Source organism: Prionailurus bengalensis, chromosome B4 (genome assembly GCF_016509475.1).
Source record: "Prionailurus bengalensis isolate Pbe53 chromosome B4, Fcat_Pben_1.1_paternal_pri, whole genome shotgun sequence".
In the NCBI taxonomy this organism is placed as follows: domain Eukaryota; kingdom Metazoa; phylum Chordata; class Mammalia; order Carnivora; family Felidae; genus Prionailurus; species Prionailurus bengalensis.
The window spans coordinates 75,824,298-75,846,698 of record NC_057358.1 but is presented as its reverse complement, the minus strand read 5'-3'; the positions used below and the strand labels follow the sequence as shown (position 1 = coordinate 75,846,698).

Here is a 22,401-nt window from a genome sequence, read left to right as displayed (position 1 = left end):
GGAAGGCAAATGCCAGGGCCTTAAAGTACCATGAGGAACCCTAAACTGAATTAGTGACCAAATGGGGATTGAAGATTTTGAGTTAGTGCTGAACTCACAAAGGAAGTCGGTTATGTGAGCCATCTGAAGACCCTCTGAAATATCCCTCTCTGTTCTTTTCTGCAAAACAAGAAGGAAAAGTAGCTAGGCCAGAGCCTGGGAAACAACAACAAATCAATGTGGAGAACAGTTTGCTCTTCAGGAAGACGGCCTGGATGGCCTAAAATCAGGGAAGTAAGCACACATTCCATAGAGCGTGGGCAGTGATGCCTTTTCAGAGACCTGAGGCACAAGGCAGGGACAGGATAAAGCCAGAGTTTCAACTGCATCTGTTCTATTTTGAATGGGTTTTGTGTGTGTGTTGGAGGTGGGGGGTTTATATTTTTAAGAAAATTAAAAATCTAGGAGCCTGGGTGGCTCAGTCAGTTAGGCATCCGACTCTTGACTTTGGCTCATGTCATGATCTCATGGTTTCATGAGTTTGAGCCCCACGTCAGGCTCTGTGCTAATAGCATGGGCCTGCTTGGGATTCTCTCTCTCTCCCTCTCTCTCTCTGCCACTCTCCCATTCACCCTGTCTCTGTCTCAAAATAAATAAAAACAAAAAAATTTGATAAAAAATGTTAAAAAAGAAAATTAAAAATCTGTAATAAATAAACCAAATGCTAAGATGACAAGCTGGTAGTAGGTATGTAGTTGTTTGCAATTTTATCTATTGCCACATAACAAATTGCCCCCAAAACTTTGTGGTTTAAAATAATATATGTGTATTACTTCAGGAAGTTTCTGAGGGTCAGGAATTCGGTGGTGGTTTAGCTGGCATAATTCTGTCTCTGGATTTCTCATATAAGGTTGTAGTCAAGATGTTGACTGAGGCTGCAGTTCCCTGAATGCTTCATTGGGACTGGAAGATTTATTTTCCAAGGTGGTTCACCTGCCCATCTTGCAAGTTGGTGCTGGTTGTTGGCAGGTGGCCTTAGTTCTTTCACCAGATGGACCTCTCTCCAATAGGGCTGCTTGAGTGTCTTTAGGACATGGGAACAGGCTTCCCCCAGAATGGGTGATCCAAGAGAGGACAAGTTGGAAACTACAGTGTTAGGACTTAACCTTGCAACTCACACTCTCATTTCTACAATATCCTATTTGTTACATGTCAGTCCTGTTCAGTGGGGGAGAAAACTGCACATTGACAAGAGAGAAGAATCAGTGGGAGTTACATACAAACCCTTAAATCTTAACGTTTCTATAGTATAGAACAATACCACTTATATTATCCTTTTTTTCCCTGTATGCTTGATATATTTGATTTTTTAAAAGGGAGGAAGCTTGGGGTGCCTGGCTGCTTTCGTTGGAGGAGCATGTGACTCCTGATCTCAGGGTTGTGAGTTCAAGCCCCGTGTTAGGTGTAGAGATCACTTAAAAATAAAATCTTGGGGCATTTGGGTGGCTCAGTTAAGTGCCTGACTCTTGATATCAGCTCAGGTCTTGATCTCAGGAACAAGCCCCACATTGGGCTCCATGCTCAGCATTGAGCCTGCTTAAGATTCTCTCCCATCCTCTCCTGCCCTTCCCCCACTCTCGTGTGCACTCTCTCAAAAAAAATTTTTTTTTAATAAGGAATAATAACTGGAACACCTGGGTGGCTGAGTCGGTTAAGCTTCTGACTTCAGCTCAGGTCATGATCTCACAGTTTGTGAGTTTGAGCCCCTTGGTGGACTCTGCACTGCCAGCACGGAGCCTGCTTCAGATTCTTTCTCTCTCTCTCTCTCTCTCTCTCTCTCTCTCTGTCTCAAAAATAAACATTTTCAAAAGAAAATTTAAATTTTTTTAAATTTTAAAATAAATAAATAAAAAGGAGGAAACCTCTACTTTAGAGAGATTTTCCATTTTCTACAGTTCAAGCTCAAAAAAAATTTTTTTGTTGTCTTAATTTAAGCTATCCTTTAGAATAAACACCTCCTATCTACATTCCTCCTGGACTATCTAATCCTCTCTATACTCTAATTATGTCGTTACTGATCCAACTGGCTGCTTGAGTTCAGTATTCCCTCTGTCCCTTCTGTTCCCAATCATCTTATATGTCGAAATGATGATTAGTAGTTACAAGTACTCAAAACCTTTGGTGACATGAAGTACCAAGTGGGAGACTGGGGGAAGGAGGCAGGGGGGATGCCTATAATGAAATGCCAAGGCAGCCAAGAAATGCCATCAAGTATTCCTTTGGGGGGCACTGGGGTCTGATTATCTATATCTCTGCCCTGGCAGCAAGCACAATGCCTGGCCATGATTATGGCCCATGGAATGCTCTAATGGAAGTAAAAATAAAGACTGTTTATTTCCCCCCTAGGACAGATTCTTTATTATTCTATTCAATATCAACATTAAACCCAAGGGGTTTGTAAAATGTATTCATTCTGTTTCCAGGCCCAGGTCTCTTTAAGCATCTCCTGAGGAGTTGAGTTTCAGGGTAGAAAGGAAGGACTGGGAAACAGACGGAGACACCTGACTTTTTGTTCTGTCATTAGTCAGGGTCTCTTAACCTTCTAGGCCTATTTTCCCTTTTGCACTACAGATTCCCATTCTTCCTTTCTCAGAAGAGGGTGGTGAATAGTACAATCACATCTGGAAGGACTTGAAGTTTAGAGATGTGCATCTAAGCTTAGGAGATGAGGGGCAAGGTACCCAGGACTTGACAGCTCAACTCAGTGAGATGCCAAAGCCACTGGCAAAGGAAAATGAGCAATCTATTTAGAAAAGAAAGAGACATAAGTAAAACCCAAGAAGGGTTTACTTAGAGATGGTAAGGATGATGATGATGATGATAACAATAATCATAATGATCATTCACCTTAACTACATGAAGACTTTCAATTTATACCCACCCACCTTTTTTTTAAACACCAGCATGCTTAAATACCTTCACAACGTAGTATCCTTAGCCACTTTGAGGTGACCTTAAAATGAGAGGAGCTCAGTGCCTCATTTTTCCTTTTTCTTTTTCCAAATAACAGATATCATTGGCAGAGAAGAAGGGAAGTGATACCAGCCCTCTGATCAGCCTGGCCTGGTAGGACCAGAGGCCTTCAATTGCCTGCCAAAACATCAGAAGGAATAGGAGTCTTTCAGCCCTATTGTACCTTTCAGATTAAGAGACTTGAATGAGAGAGAAGAGAAAAGGGCATTTTCCCTTTCCAATCCAACAAATTCCTGGCAAATTCGTGAATGCCCTGCAGATGGCACCACTGACAACAAGTTCTCTGCCCAGAAGAGCTGAGCTCACATTTGTGAACTCTGCCCTGTCACCTTGGACCTGAGCATAAAAGATACGTAATAAACAGGAAGTGACTGACTTGGCATCCCTGGCTTGTCATTTTTTGTTCTGTCGCTTCCTAGAGGCAGCTGGGCCTCGTGCTAGCCATTATGAATCAGGCAGCCACAGGATTTAGGAACTCCCATACCCCAGCTCTTAACTTCAGTTCCTGCCTCGAGGGTACTCTCCAGGGTTGGATAGATATAAAAACATGGCCTTGGGGTCAACATGTAGTAAGGGAGACTGCCAGATCAATCTGAACTCATTACGGACACAAAGTCAATAACTACCTGATGATATAGAAATTATCATGTAGATACTGATCATTGTGTTGTGAGGCCCAGCTACTTCCTCTCTGCCATCTGGTCCATAAACCAAAATAAATGTCTTTCCCCACCCATCCCTCAGCTGACCAACCCATGTCCCAAGTGACAGCTTGCTATATGTTATTATGTCCAACTGTGATGGAATCAGGCTCATCGTGTCATTCCTGCCTGGGACCTTCACTCTTCCCTCTACCTATCATAACTTTACCAACCATAACTGCCCCCACCTCTTTGTCTAGTTAACTCATACTCTTCCTTTGATGATGGAAACTTAAGTGTTACCTCTTCAAGGACTTAAAGATTAGGTCAGGGTAGGTCAGATTTCCCATTATACATCTGAATAGAACTTTCTACTTTTCTCTTAAAGCATTGATCACATTTTGGAATTATATACTTATTTGTGTGATTATTTATTTAATATATTTTTCCCCTATCAGATTTTATAAGCTCTACATCTGTTGTGCTCACCACTATATTGCCAGTATCTAGCTTGGTGCTTAGTGCATGAATGGCACTCAACAAATATTTCAAGAATTAATTTGGGGCAAGAACAAAGATTCAAAATTTTTAACTCTGAAAGCTAGAGATGACTGTCCCTCCACTGCCTTCCCTCCCCGCCTCCCCCTTTCCCAGGCCCAAAGATGCCTCTGGAAGACACCACTGTAGATAGTGACATTAAATGGAGGTGGAAGGGAAAGCTGTTCTAAAGACTCTTCGTAAATAGATCTCTTAACTCCCTCTGGCCCAGCTCGAGTGTCTTATGATACTAGCATGCAGGAGCTTCTACTCGCTCACACTGACCAAATTAACGTGTGCCAGGGGCCAAAGTGTGACCCAGCTGTCAAAACGGGCTGGTGTCACCTTAGATATCCCATCTCTACATCAGTATGCAAAACTAGGCAGGAGAGCATTCCCACCATCCTCTTCACTGGTTACCCTGCTATGCAAACTGTTTGTCCAGTACTGGGAACCTCAAAGAGGATACAGACAGGCAAGAAAGTTCCCTCTAAGAGGTGAGTGGAATGCTAAGGAGTCTTGGGTAGAGGAGTTCAGAGAACTGAGGATGTTTAGATTAGAAAAGAGAAACCCAATGAAGATCTGCTGTCCAGAAATGGCAAGAGCCTTATTCCTCAAAACCCCGGAGGGCACAGCAAAGGATGGGGGAAAATATTGCAGCTTACTTTCTAATAATTAGCTAGGACCAACAATGAGTCACTATGTCATCCATGTTGTGAATGGCAAACAGGGAGAAAGAACTAAAGATTTCTAAGATCTCTTTCCATCCCCAGAATCCAGGATTTCACAAAGTTTCCTGCTATCTCTAAGCCAATCTTTCATTATGACTGTTTTCTCAAATATTTTTGGAGAGGTCAGAGATGAGTAGGGACAAAGGAACAGAATCTCTCAAAACATGTTTCTTAAACTCTTCCTCTAATGCCTGCCAACAAGTTCTCAGACCAGTGAGGACTTACCTAAAAGGAACCTCTGGTTTTCTGGCTTCCCTGGTACCTTAGACAGGAGGGCAATCCCAAAGCTGCTAGTCCATTTCTAGGAGCTGGTGCAATTTCCATCAGAGAAAGGAGGAGGTTTACAGCCTTAGCTTGGGCTGTTATAACAAATACCATAGACTAGATGGCTTAACAAACTTTTATTTTTCATAGTTCTGGAGGCTGGGAAGTCTAAGAATTGGTGTCTGGTGAGGGCACCCTCCCTGGCTTGCCTACTTGCTATGTCCTCACAGGTCAGAGAGAGAAAGCTCTAGTCTCTTTCTCTTCTTATAAGGACACTAATTACATCAAGGGAGCTGTATTTCATTTACACATAATTACCTCTCAAAGGCCCCACCTCCTAATACCATGACATCAGTGGATTAGGGTCTAACAAAAGAATTTTTTTTTGAGGTAAAATTGACTAACATTAATTTGGGACATGTAAAAACAAAATTCACGCAAAATATCATAGTCTATAGCGTTTTCACCTCAGAGCTGGATGAAATCTTCCTGAAGTCCCAGGAAGTCCTGGGCATAAAATCACCCTGAAGGTAGCAAGATTTTTTTCTGTACTTACTGTGTTCTCTCGGGGAAAATTAGGACATACAGGTAAGCAAAGAGAAAATGAAGATCACTCATAGCGTGGAAAGTTTCTTGTTTAAAGAAAAGGGTAGCTTTTCCAAATCCCCCTCTCTGTCTCTCTCCTGCCCCAGTCACCTTGGGGAGCGGATGTCTCTGGTCTTCTGTCTGTGCCTCTCAAGATGCAGCTCAGCAATAAGTCTTCATCATTTGGAAGGTCAAAGGTGGCCTCAGATGTGGGGGGGGGGGCACTTCCCAGGGTTCTTGAGGGTACTGAAATTCAAGTTTTAGCTTTTTTAAAAAATTTTTTCAAACATTTATTCATTTTTGAAAGACAGAGAGACAGAGCACAAATGGGGGAGGGCTAGAGAGAGAGGGAGACACAGACTCTGAAGCAGGCTCCCGTCTCTGAGCTGTCAGCACAGAGCCTGAGGCAGGGCTCGAACTCACAGACCACGAGATCATGACCTGAGCCAAAGTCGGCTGCTTAACCGACTGAGCCACCCAGGCGCCCCTCAAGTTTTAGCTTTCTATTACACTGAATATCTAAGCAGTATAGTAATGAAGAGACTACAGAAGTGGGGGGTATATCCACAAAGAGGCAACAGCAGAACATCCGGAAAAAGGGAAGCTTTGGAATCAGACAGGCTGAGTTCAAACCCTAGCTCAACCCTTACTATAGTTGGCCCTTGTACAAGTTAATCTCTTTAAACTGATTCCTCATCCATAAAAGAATAAAGTCTATTTTTTAGGGTCCTTTTGTCACTGAATAATCTATGAAAAGTATCTATTAATGTTTAGCACTTAGTGGAGGCTCAATGTGGATTAGTTCTGTTCCTTGTTATGCTTGAAGAAATTGAAATTAACTCTCCATAATTAGTTACCCCTTCTCTACTAAGAATGGGTAACTAATCTCATAAGCAGATCAAATCCATTAACACTGAGTGTTTACTATGAGAACTGCACTGAGGTTGGACAGAAAAGGATGCATCAGAAGCCAAATACAGGTTTCCAACTGTTTCCTTCCAACTTGAAGGAAAGAGGAAAGGAGAAAAGATATAAATGCAGGTAAATTTAAACAATAAAAAAGATTTAAATAATAGCTCAAGATAATGTTATAAAATAGTGCATATATGCCTAATTGTTCACTGAACTAGATAGCTGAAATGGTACAGACAAAAATCCCTTCAGGAAAGAATGGAAGAAAAGACATTACATTATTGGCAAGTTGAGCCTTGGAAGTAGATAGGATTTGGACAAAGTGAGATTTGGTAAGTTTAAAAAGATATTAGGGAGTGTCTTTTTGCATAGTTTTCTGAGTGGTAACTCAGTAATCTTGGAATCTCTTGCCAATTCTAAATATAGGCAGTGAAAAGACAGTTATTGGCTTCCAATGGATTTGTAAACAAGGGCTCAAAGACTTGTGAGCAAATAAATCAGATTTCCCCTGGGCTTGAAACCACTTTCTCTAGGAAGTATTCTAGATTCTCTCTATTCTGAGCTTGTCTTCTACCATGCAGTTCCAAGTTGATATGTTTATTGATATTTTGCCTTTTAAAGTTCACTTCAGTTGTACATATCTGTACATTCTAGAAGGTGATAAGTCTCTAAGCAGAATCTATGTCAACCAGCTGTTGTAAGAATCAGATTTAATAGTCTGTGGCTTGGGTGATGTCACAGCACATTGTAAACTGCAAAGGACGTTGAACATTAGATTTTTAGATTTAGAAGCAATCTGAAGGGTGTTCTAGTTTTGCAAATGAGATTAAATATAGTCCAGGATGACAGTGCTAGAACTAGAACCCAGGACTTCTGATTATTAGCAATGCCTGCCATCTTTTCTCACTACATTTGTTAATATTTGCATGTATTAGGTACATGGCTAAGGGCTAAGGAAATAACTACATTCAAGACAAATGATTCTTCCCCTTTACAAGCCTATATGGAGGACAGGACAAACAAATGCAAACAAATCAAGCTATAACCATTTGTTATAAATAATATGAGAAAATTAGTTTGCTTTAGATAAGTTAGTGAGGGAAGACTCCTCTGGACAATTATCATTTAAGCTCAAACCTGAGATTTAAATCAGCCAGAACTGAATAGGGAAGGAGGAGAGGAAGAGGAAAGCCTTCTGGGCAGAGGCAACATCAAATACAGAGCCCTAAGGAAGAAAAGAGCTTGACCATGTCCACCAGGAGTTGACCAAAGGCTGGGGTTAAGATGGTACCAAGTTGAAGCAGTAGAGAGGGGTTAGCTCATAGGTTACAACCTCAAATGCACAGCTGGGCTGACAATGTAAGTGGAAACACTGGTGAGGTGTTAGCGCTTCCCCCGTGATAAAGACTGTGAAAGACAAGAGCACATCCTGCCCCATCTATAGGGTCATATGTCCTTGTTGCCCAGTTCTGCCAGATCTTCTATTTAAGAGACAGAAATCTAAATTCTTAAGGTGTCCTGATTTTTATAGGTTTGTTCAAATTTGTTAAAAAAAAAAAAACACTGGAAGCCAAACAAAACACAATATGGTTATCCCCAAAACACACTCAATAGCCCAAGCCACCTCCCTGTGCTCACTTTTCCTTCCTTGCAGCAGATCCCAGGACCCAACCAGCGATCTTCATCTCTTTGTAACTACCCCCTCTTCCCACTGATGTTCTCTCCACCCTAAGCTTAGTTGCTAAGAGGGAAATCAACTCCTTAGCTCCTCTCATTATCTTGCTGTCACCAAAGACAGATGTGTGTGTGTGTGTGTGTGTGTGTGTGTGTGTGTGTGTATACACACATATATATTTGGTATGTGCACATATATACAAGTACATTAATTTTATTTCCCAAGATCCTACTGCAAATCACTGGGCAAACAAAGAAGGGACAAAAATGACTTGCTCCAGAGAAGTTAACCAGGGTACAGAATTCAGCTGTTAATTCTGGCCCCTGACTTTTGCTCAGATGGTAACTGGATGCAGTCTAGGCCGTTACAATCGGGCTCTTTTTCTTCAGTGGGGGGTTTTGCAAAACTCAACCCTTCTTTTGAGTTTCCCTTCTCCAATTTAGAGGACGAGTTCAACTCCATGAAGGTGGAACTTCCCAAACAGTGCATATTCCAAGGTGGCAGGAAGAGAACTGGCATTCCTTAATTGTGTGACCTTGGGCACGTGACAACTTCTCACCGTTTTCTAATCTCTAAAGTGCTAATCACACCGTCCTCTGAGGGGCTGTTGTGATGTAAAAATGAGATAGAAGTCTGTAAGGTGAGTGGCACATAGTAGGTGGTCAGCTAACATTTGACTCAGTCCCATTAAGCAATGATCCCGTGGGCATTTCCTCACAAAGTTTCAGAAGATATTTCTGTGGTTCTCTATGCAGTTTTCTTCACTATTTGCTCCAGCACACACTAGGCCTCCCACAAAAGTTACTGAGTGAAAACTCCTGGCTGCGGAGGGGCCCCACCCCAACATAAACACCTTTTCGGAAAATGCTGCTACAGGCCTTGGGTTACTGGGCTGCGGTACCTTTCAGAACCCCCATGGCGCTCTCCCATCCTGCCTGGCTGGCCTGGTCCAAATGGGTCATTTAACCACGGTCAAATTAAAATCTTGGTTGCTCTGGCAGTGCGAGAAGAGACCTCTCTGAACAGCAGGAGCTGAAGGAGACAGTTGTTTAGTTTTAGAACTGGCACTGTTAGGGCCCCAAAGATCCCGCCTCTTTCCACGGGGCGAGCCTATCAGCGTTCCTTTGGCGATGAGCGGCAGCTCCTTAGGAGCCAATGAACTCAGCTCGCTGGAAGAAACTGCCCACCCCTTGTGTCGTCAGTTGGTCTCCAGTAAGATAGAACCAGCACCTGCGCTTCCTCGTAGCAGGCTTGTTGGCGGGTGTTTGCGTTAAAGTTAACTGAGGCCGGACCTTAAAGGGGAGGGAGCAGAGGGGGCCAGGGCCCTTTAAAACCAGGCGCCTGGTGCCTGCCCCTTTAAGGCGTCCGGACGACTGAATCTGAGCTCCAGATTATCCCGAGTTTCCGTCGCAGGCTGCGAGGAAAGGCTCCTTGGCTGGGTCCGGGTGCGTGGCGGCGGCGGCTTCATCCCCGCTCGTCCTCCCCGGGCCCGGAGACACCCCCGCCCCAGTCATGCTGAGCAGAGTATGGAAGCAGCTGACTACGAAGTGCTATCCGTGCGAGAGCAGCTATTCCACGAGAGGGTTCGCGAGTGCATTGTGAGTACGGGACCCGGGCAGGAAGGGTAGGACCAAGAGGGGGAGAAGCACGGGTGTCGCGGGAGAGGGAGAAGTTCGGGTTGGAGTGCGACCACCTAGGCTCAGAGCCAGGTCCAGGGGCGAGCGACCAAGGGCCCCGGCCTGACAGAAGGAAGGACCGGTGCTCCGGCTGGTGAACCCCCAGATCGGATCAGTAGGGTAGCTGCGCGGTAAACAAAGCCGCGGGTCGGTTTCCGTTCCTCCCCTCTACATGCCCCTCCCCCCGCCCGCCCTCCTGCCTCCCCCCACCCCTGCTGGGGTTCAGGGCGTGGGCCTGCGAGGCTAGTGAGTTTTATCTTCGTAGTCGGATAGTCTGAGAGGGATGGCTTTAATTGAGGGAGGGCTTGTTTGCATTACCCGCAAACTCCACTGATGTTTCACGAAAAGGGGGACGTCCAAACGCTGAACTAGATTCCAAGAAAAACTTGGGAGGTGTAGGGGTGGCATGTCAGAGGAACGGGGGACTTTGATGGGTCTCCCACTTCGGAAGAAAGGACTCTTGCTGGGAGGGATTCGGTGTAGAGATGGAGAACAGTTAAGTTTTCCCCTTCTTTTCCTTCTCATTGGTGTTTGTTAGAAACCCCCACAAGCGTAGGTTCCTAGCTCCCCGGCCACGCCGGGATTTCCCCTGTGAATGTCCCTCTCCCTCCCCAGTGCTCCAGAGAGCCGCAGGCTGCGTTCCCTACTCGCTCACTGCCACCTAGAGCAACAGCTGAACCTGCCACACTGTGATGGACGCCTCCCTCCTGGGCCCCAGGGGAGACCGGTGGCACTTAGGGAGCTGCATCTTCCTCAGGCCTGCTTTCAATTCTCATCCCGCCTCTGTCTCCTTCCTCAGACTTGCCGAGAGTAGCCCTCACCCCCAGATACTAAATAGAAAGCAAAAAGGGAAGGTCTGGAAGAACAGAAGCCTTAATGAGAAGGGAGACCCACTGATGGGGTCATCCTTTATTTTTCACAATCTGCCCTGGGCAGCCTCAGACTGGAGGAGAGGTAAAGTGAGCCACGACATAACTAGGTCTGCTCTTATCTGTGAGGACTGAAAAATAGGGAATGTATCAGTCCACGTGTGGAACTCCAGATCAGCTTTCCTTGGGTGATCCTTAGTGGATAGTCCCACGTGGTGAGGTTGGGCATATTGTGGAGACATGCCAGGCCTTGAAACAGTGTAGGGATACAGGCCCACATTCCTAGAGAATGGGGAGGGATGAGACCTTGGACAGAGAAGCAGCCTGCTAAATATCTCCCCCACTCTTTAGTACTGTTAGCTGAGGACATCAGTGCTGGCCAAGGGCAGCCTGAAGGCTTCTCGTGCCTCCCCCACCTGGCTCCCATGCACTGCTCTAGAGAATGACCTAGCTTCTGCTGGAACTGCGTGGAACTCCAGCCTGACCTTTTGAGCCCTCCCACCTTCCTGGCTGTTACGCAAGCCCAAGGGCAGAGAGAGCACTAGGCAGTAGAAAGCTTCAGTACAATCTGAGTAACTCATTCTACTCAGCTTCCCTAATATAAAAAGCTAAAGTTTTGTTCTAGATCCATTGTTCTTGGGTCTCTTTGACTTCTTCCTTCCTTGTATAGATCACTGTATGCAGATTCCCTGTAGGGTCAGCTCCTCTTGGGAACTGGAGGACCCACAAGACTGATCCTGCTTTCTTTGCTTACTTTAAATGCAATTAACATCTCATGGTGCCTGGTTGGCTCAGTGGGAAGAATGTGTAGCTCTTTTTGTTTTTAAGTTTATTTATTTATTTTGCGAGAGACAGAGACAGTGCAAGTGGGGGAGGGGCAGAGAGAGAGGGGGGGAGAGAGAGAGAGAGAGAGAGAGAGAGAATCCCAAGCAGGCTTCTCACTGCCAGCGCATAGCCCCATGTGGGGCTTGAACCCACAAGGCCATGAGCTCATGACCTGAGCCAAAAGCAAGATTCAGAGGCTTAATTGGCTGAGCCATCCAGATGCCCCAGAAGAGTGTAACTCTTAGTCTCGGAGTTATGAGTTCAAGCCCCACATTGGGTGTAGAGATTACTTAAATAAATTAATTTTTAAAAATGCAATAACATCTCTTCTCAAGACTCTAGCACTGATTGCAGAGCCAAGCTGACCAGTGGCTCCTTCCCCGGACAGCAGCAGATTACTTGGGGTACGGTAGGGATGCATGCATGTGCAGAGTTACCTGGCCAAGTCCTGCCATAACTGGTGATTGGAGGGCCAGTTGCCCAAGGGCACTGAGAGGCCTGGCTCCAGAGCTGGAAGTCACTTGAAGTAGGGACCAGGAATTAACAGCCTTTAAAGGGGCTGATGTGAGCCCTGGGTGTTGTATGTAAGCAATGAGCCACAGGAATCTACCCCAAAAACCAAGAGCACACTTTACACACTGTATTTTAGCCAATTTGACAATAAATTATATTATAAATAAATAAATACATACATACATAGGAAAAAAATAAAATGATTATAAAAGAAAAAATAAGTAAAAAATCAAAATCAAAAAAACAAAGGTGGGGGGGGATGTGGTTCTAGAAATGTAAATTTTAGATGTTGGGCCTCAACTAAGGTCTATTCTGAGGGACAGGGGATTAAATGAGGCTCTAGTTTAGCCCAGAGCAGATCTGATCTTTCAGGGCCCCTGAATAAACACAGAGTAGAAATTCTGAAGTAGTCTAGGAACATGATTCCTACTTATTCTCTCCCGGAGCTTGGGCCAAAGTGGCAGCCGGGGAAGGGGAAGAGGGAGGAAGAGTGAAGGATCAGGACAATGCAGGCATCCCCTTCTTCCCTGAAACCTGCTATTCTTTCCAGTAATGTACTAGGAGTAAATTCCCTCTGGTTCTGTGGCCCATTTCAGGCATGTGTGTATGTGGATCTCTAGGAGTTTTCTCTGCCCATTTACCAACCAGGGTTCAGCTGAAGCTATTTTCTCCCAGACAAACCTTCATAGGGCTGGACGTAGTACTGTCCCCCCGTCCCCTTTCTGGTGCTTCTTAGAGGCCCCTGGGGCCCTGACCAGAAGAAAGTACTGGGGAGAAAAATGGAACCTCGGGAAGTATGGTGCCTTGTTTTGGGAAAGTGACCCCATAGAATTAACAGGCCGCAGGGGCTGTGGAATATGCTGGGGATTAGAGTTTCTCATCCCAGCTCACACTCTGCCACAGATCTCAACACTTCTGTTTGCGACACTCTACATCCTCTGCCACATCGCCCTGACCCACTTCAAGAAGCCTGCTGAGTTCACCACAGGTACGTGACTTTCCTCCCTCCTGCCTGTCCTCTGCCAGGGATCCTGTTGCCATGGGGCCAGCCTCAGGGGAATGGGCCTATGGTGCCTGCTGGGAAAGGAGAGTCAACTGTTTCGGAGCCTTTGCCTGTTCTGCTTCCCTTCCACAGGCAGGGGCAAGGTGGTATAGTGGAAAGTCTAGACAGAAGGGTCTGCAACTGATAAAGCCACTGGGCAAGTCATGTAACTTTTCTGACATTCAGTTCCATCCCCTACAAAATAGGCCTAATAGTCTCTAACCAGTTCATTGACATTGTGTGGACCAAATGAGATGGTTAATATGAAAGCCCTCTGTGAACCTAAAATGGATATTATGGCGAGTGCTACCATGGGTACAAGCTGTTCTCTCCACTAGTGCATCCACACCCAGTAACAGAGACCTGCTGACCACTGGGACCCCAGGACCTGGTGAAGGTGGACTTTCTCTTTATAGAGAGCCTAAGTGTGCTCAGATTGGAGCTTTCCTTCCTGTAGGCATTGTGCGATTCGGGTGACACACTTGCCCCAGTTCCCTCCACCTGCCTGTCCGGATCATCCTGTCCCGGCCCTAGCCTTTCCTTCCCTCCAGAAGGCTTCATGAACCCCCACCCTAGAAAACAGTTACTCCTCAGTGTAATGCTCCTGAGGGCTTTCTCTGTGACTCTCCCCTCCCCCTCCCCTGTTTTCCCTTTGCTTAATCCAGCCACTGATGTAACCAGCCTTACAGACCAGTTGTTTCTTACGTGTTCAGCTTGCAAAGAGGAACCTGCAATGAGAGATTGTGGGGAGGGAGGGAAGTGAGAGAATTTCTGGCCTGTACTCTCTCTGCCTGGGACCACAGATCTTAAAGCTGCCACCTTGGCCAGAGAATAGGTTGTGGGTTCATAGTGTGGACTCTCCCAGAGCCTCCTGTCCAGCTCTGCCTCCGGATAGGGAGGGGGTGGCAGGGCCCACTGTAGCACAGATGGTTCCCAGAGCTGCCCACTGATGTCCTACCTCTTCCCCTTGCCCCCCCCCCCTCTCTCGTAGTGGATGATGAAGATGCCACAGTCAACAAGATTGCGTAAGTGTTGCTGCCTCAGCACTGGCACCAGGGACCTTTAGAAGCTGGGATCTAGTGAGACTCCTGGAGCCAGGGGGGGAGTGAGGTGTTGTACAATGAAGAGAGGGCTTCTGCTGCCACTCCATTTCTGGCTTCTTCCGGCTTCACTCCACCCTGGAGACGCTTGGAAAAGCTGTTGTTCCTGTCTTCCTGGTTAGGCCAGGAGTTTCTGGGAGCCTCTTGGCCAGGGACTGTGATCTGGGGCCTGAGTCACCGGAAGTGGTTCCAGCTTGGCTTCACCTCCCAGTGACCATCAGGGAGGCAGTACTGCAGGGATGTAAACCAATGGAAATAGAGCAGGGGATGTGGAAGGTGGAACCGTCAAGGGCAGGGCATGCTTGGTTCTGAGAGGATAACCCTTGCTCCAGGCTGTTACTATTATTCACCAGCACATATAGGGAAAATAGAGAGATGACCCCTCCAGGTCAACAGTTTAGAGGAAGGCAACCTTCCCCTCTTGGTGGACCAACTAGATAAAAAAGTGTCTCTTCTTTTCAGCTGAGGCAGTCCTGGACACAGGCCTTGGCTATCAAGCTGGGTTTCAGCTCCTCCTTATTTTCCTTTGCCTAGTGCCTTCATGCAGGGCATAGCCATATGGGGTGACCCTGCTCTTATTTGGGCTGGAGAAGGCAAGCTCAGAAATCCACATCTCTGAGCAGAGAAGAGAAGAGAAGACAAGCCCCTTAGCTTGGCATACCTGCCATACCCAGCAGGCGTGTGTAGGAGGACCACATTCCTGGGGACAGTCTGGGCAAGTGTCGTGGCAGATGGCATGAATGCCTAAGGTGTTCCCATTCTTTGTGCCAGGGCTTCCTTGGAGGGGGTGTTCAGGGGGGCAGTGGTAGTGCCCTAGCTGGATGGCTCCTTCCCTCAGTCTGTCACTGCTACATGTAGTTCACAGGTGCCCATGGGGACAAATAGGGCTTCCTGGGCCAAAGGGAGTAAGTGCCCAGGCTAAGCAAGGGCACCACCCATTCTCTGCCCAGGCTCGAGCTCTGCACCTTTACCCTGGCAGTCGCCCTGGGTGCTGTCCTGCTCCTGCCCTTCTCCATTATCAGCAATGAGGTGCTGCTCTCACTGCCTCGCAACTACTATATCCAGTGGCTCAACGGCTCCCTCATCCATGGTACGTTGCTCCTGGTTGCAACTTGGGGTGGGGATAGGAAACAGGTATGTTCAGACAGACACAGACAGCCTAGGCCAATTAGTCATATATCACCCCACCCTTGCCCCCTCCTCTGCCACATGATCAGTCCCCAGTGGGTCATTCCCATTCCCCCACTGACCACCTCTGTTTTTCCTTTTTTGCTCTAGGCCTCTGGAACCTCGTTTTTCTCTTCTCTAACCTGTCCCTCATCTTCCTCATGCCCTTTGCATACTTCTTCACTGAGTCTGAGGGCTTTGCTGGCTCCAGAAAGGTGAGTGGGGTTATACCCAGGCAGGAAACAGAATTCCACTCAGATGGTTCAACTGAAGAGATTTTAACAAAGACTATTGGCAGAGGTTTAGTCAGAGTTAAGGGGACCAACAAGGAGTTTGAAGTGCTACTGGCAGCAGGAAGTCATTACCACCTCTAGGCCTATGGGAGCAAAGGGAAATAGTTTCTGGAACCCACTGATACTTGAAGCTGGAAGGTGCTTCACAGCCACTGCCAAAACCATAAAGCCAAAGGTAGGAGGAAACTGAAGAAATACCCTGATCCCTCTCTTCCTATTTTCCACTCTCCTGCCTGTTCTTCCCAGAGGGCAAAGAGCTTACGTGATGCAGCCCTCAGGGGTCAGCCTCCCAGGGCAAGGCAGGATAGAGAAGGTACCTGAGGAGGGGGTTCCAGATGAAGCCTATCCTGTATAATGAATGTCCCTAGATGTTCCCTGTCTCCTGAACCCAGTCCTCTCTGGTTTCCCCAGCCAGGCTGCCATCCCCAGTGTCTCCTACCTTCCCCTGATGTTGAACCTGACCCTCATCTGTTGTCTCCTCCTATAGGGTGTCCTGGGCCGGGTCTATGAGACGGTGGTGATGTTGATGCTCCTCACCCTCCTGGTGCTGGGCATGGTGTGGGTGGCCTCGGCCATTGTGGACAACAACAAGGCCAGCAGGGAGTCACTCTATGGTGAGAGAGCCAGCTTCCTTCCCACCCTCCAGGCTGCGTGACTCTGCAGTGGCTGATGTTCCTCTGCCTGGAACAACTGTATCCCTGTAAGGTGGAGAAGGTTGGGACCATGTTTCTAAGACTGAAGTTTCAAACAGATGGACTTCAGGCCAAGTCCAATTTGCAGGAATGATCCATTGGACCCATGCAATGATTAAAAATATAATCATTTTTTTTACAATCATTGTGTCAGTTGCTGAAATGTAAAAGTTGGGAGATTTCACATTAAATATCTAGATTTATGGCTTTTTCTGACAAGGTTGAGGATCCAGCCACACTAGACCCCAGGGACTGGGTGGGCCTAATAGCAGTTGTGTTCTTTAGATATGGCTTAAGACCTCCAGTTTGGTCCTATGACTTAGGACCCCGCTGCTTCCTGTTCTGCTGGCACTAGGCCAGCTTTCCTCATTTGTATTACTTGCCTAACCCCCATAGGCTTGTATGTGGTGTCCTTGCTAGTCTCTGAAGCTTGCTAGCTAGCCCTCAGGAAGCTGGAGGAGAGACGAGCTGACTTACTTCTTTTTTACCCTTAGACTTCTGGGAGTACTACCTCCCCTACCTCTACTCCTGCATCTCCTTTCTTGGGGTCCTGCTGCTCCTGGGTGAGTGTTTGGGGTCTTGGAGAGCATGGGTAAAGTCCATGGATCAGAGTAACCAGGATGGAAAGAGAGGGAATGGAAGGGTGGGTAGGGAAAGTTGTTGAGAGAAAGGTCTGGCAGGTAACTGGCTCCTGTCCCCACAGTGTGTACTCCACTAGGTCTCGCCCGCATGTTCTCAGTCACTGGGAAGCTACTGGTCAAGCCTCGGGTATGTAGTACTCTTTGCCCTTTGATTCCTGAAAAGCTGGGGCCAAACAGTGAGGCAGGCCTACAGTTGTGTGGTGCATGCCTTGCAGAAGGTCCCAGCCTTTGCTGCCTCTTGTGCCTTTCACTTCCATCATCTGGAGCTGGTCACCAGACATGCAAGGCAGAACACAGGCAGTTGGGAGGGACTAGATTAAGCCACTGGCCGCAGGGTGATGAATGAGGGTTAGGGGAAGGAATAAGACTATGGATCCTGGGATGAGCGGGGGTCTCCTGGGCCTTTGGGACCAGGGAACCTCTGACGTTTTCCCCTTTCCCCTCCCCTCAGCTGCTGGAAGACCTGGAGGAGCAGCTGTACTGTTCAGCCTTTGAGGAGGCAGCTTTAACCCGCAGGATTTGCAGTGAGTCATGGTTCTCCCCAGATGGGATGGTGGGCATGGCTTGGGCAGGGCCCTCAGGACTGGGGGGCAGCACCATCTTCTCTGCCCTCAGATCCCACCTCCTGCTGGCTGCATTTGGATATGGAGCTGCTGCACAGACAGGTCCTGGCTCTGCAGACACAGAGGGTCCTGCTGGGTATGTAGGTTGGTAGGGATTGATAACTATGTGTCCCCTAGGAAGGTAGCCCTTCATTCTAGGCCCTTGCTAACAGCTTTCCATCCCTGTACAGAGAAGCGGCGGAAGGCTTCAGCCTGGCAGCGGAACCTGGGCTACCCCCTGGCCATGCTGTGCTTACTGGTACTGACGGTAGGTATTCCATTCCTGGTGGAGGTGAGGAATAGTAGGCTCTTGAGTACTTTAGGTCATCTCAGGGAAGGGGGAGGAGATTCAGGGACCTGGTTATCTTCAATACTAGTAATTGCCTCTCACTGATTGCTACTTTGTGCCCTGCCCTGTACCGAGCACATCAATCCCCATTTTGTAGATTAAGAAACAGAAGCAAAGGGGTTTGCCTAAGGTCATACATGGCCACTGAGTAGTAGTCACACGGGTTTTCTCTGGGATGAAAATAGGGGTTGAAATCTAGTCCATCCCCTCACTTACCATGTTCTGGACTTGGAAATAAGTCTTATCAGTCTGGAGGAAGAGGTACATTTTTCTCTTTGACCAGAAAGGGTGTGTCTTATAATACCCTCAAAGGTGCTCTGTTGCTAGCAACAGCCTTGAACAGTCCTACACAGCTAATGGGAAACTGAAAATGTTGGGCCAGAGTATCTGCTCTTAACATTCAGCTCTGAATACAGCTGTGGGCTGAGGCAGGAATGGAAGTCCATGACCTTGCTTCACACAGGGCCTCTCTGTGCTCATTGTGGCCATCCACATCCTGGAGCTGCTCATCGATGAGGCTGCCATGCCCCGAGGCATGCAGGTACTGGGCCACCCTCCCACCATCTTTTGGGGAGAGCCTAAGAAAGGCTAGGGGTGAGAGACAGAAGCTGAGGCCAGAGTGAAGGCTGGGTGCTGGGTGGTGCTCCTGGTAGGGAATACTCTATAGTGACACCACTCCGTCTCTCAGGATGCCTCCCTGGGCCAGGTCTCCTTCTCCAAGCTGGGCTCCTTTGGTGCCGTCATTCAGGTTGTACTCATTTTGTATCCTTCTGGAAGCCCACCATTGCCTCTGTTCACTGGACTTGTCTCCTGGGACTGTGGTGGGAAGGTGTGGTGGGAATGTTGGGGAAGGGGGCAAGTCTTCACCAACCTGGGGTTCAGAAAGAAGATTTACTTGAAAGGAGGGTTAGGGGAGAGGTCCATTTCCTTTGAGATGACGCTAATCCTTGGGAGCTGGCCAGTTCTTCCTTAACTCAGTGGCAGTTACCTGATGATATCCTCAGTTGTGGGATTCTACAGCTCTCCACTCTTCCGGGGCCTGCGGCCCAGATGGCACGACACAGCCATGACGCAGGTAGCTGGGGGCAGGGTATAGTGGAAGCCTCCCTGGAGGCATGCATGGGTGCTAGGTGCTAGCAGCTCTGCTACCCTCACCTCCCCTTTTCCTTACTCCCACCCAGATAATTGGGAACTGTGTCTGTCTCCTGGTCCTAAGCTCAGCACTTCCTGTCTTTTCTCGAACCCTGGGTAAGTAGCAAAAGGAGGTAAAGGAATTAATTGGCTTTTTCTGAGTACCTACTCATGCTAAGCTTATACTTTCTATACATGCTGTCTCTAATTCCCACAACAAACCTTCAAGGAGGTATTACCCCCATTATACAGATGGAGAAATTGAGGCCCTGTAAAACGCCTCTGTTGAGCTTCAGAGTAGTGTTGCTTCAAAGCTCATACTTCTCCCATTAGCTACATCCCATAGTCTCTCCCTTTTACTTCCATTTTTTGGTGGAGAAGCACCACTTTTCCCCAAATCTTCCTTTGGGCTGGATCCACTAATAAACATTCACATTTTGTAAAGACAAGAAACAGAGAAGCTAATTGACTTAACGAATTAGACAACTAGTTTGAAGCAAGGCCAAGTCACGCTAGAACCCTTGTCTCTTTATTATTATTATTATTATTATTATTATTATTATTAATGTTTATTTCTGAGAGAGAGAGACAGTGAGACTGAGCATGAGCAGGGAGGGGCAGAGAGAAGGAGGCTCCAGGCTCTAGGCTCTGAGCTGTCAGCACAGAACCCGACGTGGGGCTCAAACACACGAACTGCAAGATCATGACCTGAGCTGAAGTCAGATGCTTAATCGACTGAGCCACCCAGGCGCCCCAAGAACCCTTGTTTCTTAAACCCCAGTCCAGTGCTTTTCCCCACACACTGGGGCATCAGATAATACACTCAATCCTTCTCCCATCTTTAGAGCTATGATCTAGAATTACCTGGTAAAAAGTGTTCAAAAGTATAATAGTTCCCCCCAGGGTAGTATGGGAGTTGCATAGGTCATCCCCCCATCCATCATACCATCATCCATGTCTCCTAAGTGATTTAGTATTTACATCAGTTCTGTTTGGTTCTTCAGTTCGTGTTGTCTCCATTACACCATTTGTACTACTAATGCCATGGGGATTTAGTAGGACACTAGACTTGTGGCCCACTAGTTAGTTCCTTACGTGCGTTGGATGCAGGTAAGAATATGTCTTTAGGTAGGAGAGGGCCCCAATATTTGGACTTATGATGACACTATTATGATGGTTATGGCTCAGTAAGTGTTTGAATAGTGCCTGGCATATATATAGTGCCTTATGCGTGTTGTCCCATTTAATTCTCACAATCCCATTATTTTCTATACTTGATAGTTAAGGACACCGAGGCACAGAAATTTAAAGAATTTGATCCTGATCACACAATTAGCTAGGGATGGAGTTTGGATATGAACCAAAACAGCTCTGAGCCTCCACACTGCTCTGTCCCCCAAAAAAGCACTGAGTGACCAGCTTTTAGGTTCCTGGCCCAGGAACAAGTAGCAGGCCCAGGGAGCTCCTAGGGACACGTGGAGCCAGAGGGGGGCCCCATTGGAGGAGAAGGTGCCAAACTCTGGAAGGGAGGTTGGAGCAAGCCTAGCTGCTGACATTTTCTTCAACATCCATGAACTCCCTCTGAGACAAGTTGAGAGTGGGAGTCATTAAGGCATAGGGGAGTCCAACCTATGAATTGCAGTGTTGAGATGTGGCCACCAGGAGGCAGCAGAAAGCTGGGCTCTGAGCCAGGGAGGAGCTGGGGAGCCCACTCCCATCCTGGCCTTTGTACTTCAGGGCTCACTCGCTTTGACCTGCTGGGTGACTTTGGACGCTTCAACTGGCTGGGCAATTTCTACATCGTGTTCCTCTACAATGCAGCCTTCGCGGGCCTCACCACTCTCTGTCTGGTGAAGACCTTTACCGCAGCTGTGCGGGCAGAGCTGATCCGGGCCTTTGGTGAGAGGGAGTGTGGGGGCAGGCTAGTGGGGTGGTTGTGAGGTGGGGCCCTCTGGAACCATGATCACTCATCCAGGAGAGATGGCATGCTCTCTGCTTTGTTTGTAACGTGCCTCAGACACCCATTCTGTGGCTCGGTTTCCTTACCCCCAAGACTGGACCTATGTCCCGCTTTTGACCACCCACCCACCCTCCCTCTTCTCCAGGGCTGGACAGATTGCCTTTGCCTGTCTCCGGTTTCCCCCGGGCATCTAGGAAGACCCAGCACCAGTGACGTCCAGCTGGGGGTGGGAGGGAGAAAACTGGACACTGCCATCTGCTGCCCAGGCCTGGAGGGGCGCCCAGGAGTGGGTGGACCTCAGGACCTGGAATCTGAGAGGGTGGGTGGTAGAGGGGAGCTGAGCTGTCTGCACTGTTGCATAATCTGAGCCAGAGTTTGGGACCAGGCCCCCCTGCTTTTCCAGATTTAACTGTGGGCCTCAGCATGGAATGGGGCTGGGTGACTGGGTCTGGCTCCTGGTCCCAAATCTGTTTACACATCAATCTGCCTCACTGCTGTTCAGGGCCATGCCCGTAGCCATGTTTACATGATTTGATGTGCAATAGGGTAGGGTGGGTTCAGGGGAGGGACTGAGTTGGGGGCAGACTTGGGAGGCAGATTGTCTCCTTTGCCTCTGGCCCAGCAGAGCCTAAGCACTGTGCTATCCTGGAGGGGCTTTGGACCATCAGAGAGAGGAGGGCATAGGGAAGAAGAGACCACAACCATCAGCAATAAAGTTGATTCCAGGGTTTGCTTTGGTTTTTCAAATGGCCTGTCTCTGTCTCTGTGTCTGTTGAACAGTCTTATTCCCACCAGTTCTGAATCTACCAACTGAGAAAAACAGATATCCCGCCCACCATCCTTTCTCTTGCCCCCTCTACATTCTTAGTATCTTTTAGGGACTTGGGTCTAGTGTTAGGCCATACAATTAAGCAGTGGGAAGCTCCTCCTCCCTTAGCCTTGCTTAAAGCTGACTGGTCCCTTGACTCTTCCTTGTTTTCGTGGTTTGTTTCTGGGCCTTGGTTATTGGGGGGTAAGTGAGCATGAGTGTAGAAATAGGATAATTTCCCCCTATATGCACATGTCCTCAGCCCTGTCCTCCCTGACTTGACTTGGATGTAAAGTAAAAGAAGTGGCTGACTAACCAGGGTTTGTAGTTCTCAGGAAATAATGTAACTCCATCTTTCCGGAGGTTATCAGTGCCT

The 22,401-nt window shown here is 47.6% G+C and overlaps 1 protein-coding gene and 1 long non-coding RNA gene across 3 annotated transcripts; one reads left to right on the top strand and one right to left on the bottom strand.

Moving 5' to 3' along the window:
• Positions 1 to 781: 781 nt before the first annotated feature.
• LOC122472357 lies at positions 782 to 9,450 on the bottom strand. 2 transcript variants are annotated; one of them, XR_006294414.1, is made up of 3 exons: positions 9,259 to 9,450; positions 5,882 to 6,016; positions 782 to 1,217 (listed from the first exon to the last, which is right to left on the bottom strand). It is a non-coding gene; the product is annotated as an uncharacterized LOC122472357 (long non-coding RNA). The 2 variants fall into 2 exon arrangements; XR_006294413.1 differs by lacking the exon at positions 782 to 1,217 and adding an exon at positions 3,029 to 3,129.
• A 104-nt stretch (positions 9,451 to 9,554) lies between these two features.
• LMBR1L (limb development membrane protein 1 like) lies at positions 9,555 to 21,964 on the top strand. The gene is made up of 17 exons (XM_043561801.1): positions 9,555 to 9,955; positions 13,144 to 13,228; positions 14,274 to 14,307; positions 15,333 to 15,472; positions 15,661 to 15,764; positions 16,330 to 16,456; positions 17,029 to 17,097; positions 17,238 to 17,302; positions 17,627 to 17,699; positions 17,791 to 17,874; positions 17,969 to 18,045; positions 18,590 to 18,667; positions 18,815 to 18,888; positions 19,111 to 19,201; positions 19,308 to 19,374; positions 20,995 to 21,156; positions 21,363 to 21,964. Exons 1-17 carry the CDS (start codon positions 9,884 to 9,886, stop codon positions 21,428 to 21,430), a joined length of 1,470 nt encoding a protein of 489 aa, XP_043417736.1. The 5' UTR covers positions 9,555 to 9,883; the 3' UTR covers positions 21,431 to 21,964.
• Positions 21,965 to 22,401: the final 437 nt, after the last annotated feature.